The sequence below is a fragment of the Triticum aestivum genome, chromosome 7D (assembly GCF_018294505.1).
Source record: "Triticum aestivum cultivar Chinese Spring chromosome 7D, IWGSC CS RefSeq v2.1, whole genome shotgun sequence".
In the NCBI taxonomy this organism is placed as follows: domain Eukaryota; kingdom Viridiplantae; phylum Streptophyta; class Magnoliopsida; order Poales; family Poaceae; genus Triticum; species Triticum aestivum.
In genome coordinates, this window is record NC_057814.1 from 60,607,864 (window position 1) to 60,611,810 (window position 3,947).

Below are 3,947 nucleotides of genomic sequence, written 5' to 3' on the forward strand. Positions count from 1 at the left end.
AGCCATGAGCAGGGCACCGGATGGTCGTCGCGCCAACTGGAAGATCATATGAGGGTGCCCTGCTCCCCCGAAGGTACGCGTGTTTGCATGGAGGATTGTTACAAACTCACTTGCTACCTGGGCAAACAAATTCTCTCGGCACCTTGAGATTACTGATATTTGTCCCCTTTGTGGTGTGGAACGAGAGGACGGGTTCCATGTGTTCTGCAGGTGTCCACTAGCTAAGGAACTATGGCATGCTATGGCCTTGGACTGGCCTATACCGAGTGTCGACGCCATCCATAATGTTGGGCCGGAATGGCTCTTCACACTTCTGGAGCCACTGGATGAGGCGACACGGATGATTGTGATCATGATCATGTGGAGGATTTGGCATGTGCGGAATGAGATTACGCATGAGAAGAAGCCACCACCCACAGAAGCTTCTCGCCAATTCCTTCATGGATACATCAATTCACTCTTGTGCGTGCAGCAACACCCAAGTGGAGATGTGGTCAAGGGAAAGATGATACTCAATGCACCACCGATACTCACTAGAGAGCCGGCTCCTCTTAAGGACGAGCGAGGATGGGTTGCCCCAGAGTTAGGCAATACTAAACTTAATACAGATGGTAGCTTCATACCGGCGACAGGATTGGCTGGAGGGGGCATGGTCCTTCGAGATTCTGAGGGCAAGATCATTTTCAGTGCTTGTAGAGAAATTCGCGCATGCGATAATGCGCTCACGGCAGAGCTAGCGGCGTGTCGGGAGGGCCTGGAACTAGCTCTTTTCCGTACGGACGCGCCCATTAAAGTCGAGCTTGATTGTGCGGAGGCGGTGACAATGATCACAGCTCGTGAGCAGGACCGGTCGGCTCATCGCACCGTCATTGAGGAAATCAGGAGACTGGCAACGATGGAGGGGAGGGAGGTCTCTTTTAGTCTTTGTTGTCGTTCGCAAAACAAAGTTAGTCATGAGCTTGCCAAGTATGGTAGGAGCACCCCTCGCACCGCTAGCGGTTGATGGTCTATTGTAAACTTGGCTCTGGCTGAAAAGCCTCCGTGAGTAATGAGAATCCTCTTTTCACCCGCAAAAAAAAAGTGTAAACTCACATACAAATCTCCATCTTCTTTCTCTTCCCTCAACATCTCTAAATTAGAGTATTGTTCTCATCTTGGTCTATCTGCAGGTGATGGAATCCTGTAGGGCCATTGTGGTTGCTAGTGGCCCCATCAATCAGGCTCTATGACGAGACTAACGTAACACTCAACATGCTCGATCCTATAGTGTCCGATGATGTGCGTTCAGTGAGAGGAGATGTTCTCGTCGACTATGAGGCGTCTGTGGTGACTTTTGTCAATCCCAAGATGATATGACGGCCAGTCTCTTGAAGGTGATCATAGAGATAGGGTGTGTGTGTTCATAGAGATAAACGTGTATATATGAGCGTCTGCATCTGCACTGTGTTAAAAAAAGTAGAAATTTACTGGATGAAGAGTTCATGAATTTACCGGTGACGAAGACCACTATTTGAGACTAGGCTTTGTCCGATCAACAATGATGTACGGCCTCCGTTTCAAAATAATTTTGAGTTTATCCTAAGTCAAACTTGTATATGTTTTACCAATTCCGTAGAAACATCTAGAACAACAAATTAGTACTATGAAATTTCTCGTCATATGTGTTCTGTTTTTTGCGAGGGTCATCATGTGTGTATTTGGTGTTGTAGATCTTACTCTTAGCAGATTTTTCATTAGTGTTGGTCAAACTTAAGTGAATTTGATTACGACAAACCTAGAATTTCAATTAATTTGAAACACCGGGAGTACGTGCATTTTGCTCTCTTCGAGTCCGAGGCAGCCAGATGGAATCCCGTTATGGTGCTAACAAGGAGCAGTGCTAGAAGCTAAAAGATTTGTATCGCGCCATCCTTCAACCTCTTCTAACTCTTTTAGGGCTTGTTCGGTTGCAACAAAATTGAAGGGGATTGAAGTGGATTAGGGTGGATTAAATCCCATACAAGTCAAAATCTCACTCAATCTCCTCCAAACCTCTCCAATCCTCTCCAGGAGAGTTTTTTTTTTTTTGCGAATTTTGTGAATCCCCTTCAGGAGAGGTTTAACCGGACAAGGCCTTAACGGGGCAAAACGGGCTTCGCCTTCGGTTACTGGATTCACAATTATTTTGGTGAAAATATATTACGCTTTTGGAATAATTGCCCACTTGCCAAAACAAGAAATACACACACAACCTCCGTTGTGCCGTCTACATCATTTTCAGAGATGTCTTACAACGGATCGGCAAAGAGCATGCACATAATTTGGATTTCCTTCCATTATTTGAGGAATATAATAAAAATAAAAAGACATGCATATCAAGTAGACAGTCTATAGATGGATCATCTATGTGTTGTGATGTGAACTTCGAGCTTCATTCCGCCCTCACAGTCTCCAGGTTTGCTGCTGATGGCGTACATGGGGCCTTGGCTACTGAGCTCGAGCTTGTCGTAGCCAGAGGTATATGTATCGTCCCCGACAGCACCAGCCCTGCAGAAGAACTCCTCGTCTTTATTCACTATCACCACGTTATGCATCTTCGGATTATACTTGAACACTGCATCAATGGAAACATGGTCAGTTCCATATATACACTCCTTATTGCTTAGCATTCAACCAGGGCCTACTAATTAAAGAACAAGTTTATGGATCTTATAACAAGGGCCTATTGATTAGTGTGTCATGTGCTCTAATGCATCGTTCGTCTAACAATTTCTCCTGTAACTAAAATTTCAATTACGCAATGATCTAGAACAAGATCGATATCTCATGGCTAGGACTCCAGATGCTAGGGTGATACAAATTATTTCCATCACGTGAGACATATAATACTGTATAACATTTTATACTTTGAAACAAACATTCATGTGCATCAAAATTAACGATTATCTACCATACTCACCAAGCACGTCACCAGGGTAGAAGGTCTTGTTCTTCTCCCAGCCATGAACACCAAAGGTCCATCCCTTCCAACCTCCAACTATCCACTCCGTCTTGCTAAAACCACTGGTTGCCAAGCACAGGGTTAGCACCAACCCAAGAGCAACGGCGCCAGTGCTGCTCATGCTTCTACCTAGTGCCATTGCCGCTTTTTTCACTACTAAAGCTCACAAGTGAATTTGATTTGCGTTGGTGGGGAAGGGAAACCCACCATATTTAAAGGCTCCTGATCAAGGTTCAGTCACTCATGCAATATTTGAAATTAACTGTACTAATTAAGAAGTAAAGACATTTACTTTTGATTTGTTCCAAGATACAAGAGCTATATATCTAGGAAAATCTGCATTTAATTTGCTGCGCATTTAATTTTAATATTTCAAGATCATATATACTCCAGTAAATGTGAGTGAGTAATTTTATTATATATACTCCAGTAAATGTGAGTGAGTAATTTTATTATATATACTCCAGTAAATGTGAGTGAGTATATTTCAAGAGTATAATTTTTAAGATATATACAAAGTAAATGTAAGAGATTTTATTATTTCTAATAAATGTGAGTGAGTAAATTTCATATTCAACCACACCTCTCCTTTTGTGAGGTCCATTTACTATGAGATATGTTAAAAAAAATTGTTATTTCGAATTGTTTTCTTTTATTGCATTAGATATATTGAGTAATTCCAAGGGATGGAAAGATTAGGATATACACCTTCAAAAAGATAAATTTAATCCTTTTATCAGGCTACACGTAGAAATAGTCTCGTATTGTAGTTTGCAACTGTGGTCAAAAGGAAGATCAAGGACGCCTCTCGTTTTCCTCCCCTAACCCTAGGCGGCTAGCGCAAACTCTCCCCACCAAGCTTCACTGGCGAGCCCGTGGATTCGCCTTCCCTCTGCCTGCCACTCCGGTGGCCAATGGCGGGAAGGGAATCCCGTTGCATCTGCTCTGGTTAGTAGTTTAGGTTAGG

General features: G+C 43.1%; 1 protein-coding gene across 1 annotated transcript; it reads right to left on the reverse strand.

The window, feature by feature from the left end:
• Positions 1-2,127: 2,127 nt before the first annotated feature.
• LOC123164742 (basic blue protein-like) lies at positions 2,128-3,155 on the reverse strand. Its single transcript, XM_044582288.1, has 2 exons — positions 2,939-3,155; positions 2,128-2,593 (listed from the first exon to the last, which is right to left on the reverse strand). The coding sequence occupies exons 1-2, from the start codon at positions 3,117-3,119 to the stop codon at positions 2,379-2,381; spliced, it is 396 nt and encodes a 131-aa protein (XP_044438223.1). The 5' UTR covers positions 3,120-3,155; the 3' UTR covers positions 2,128-2,378.
• Positions 3,156-3,947: the final 792 nt, after the last annotated feature.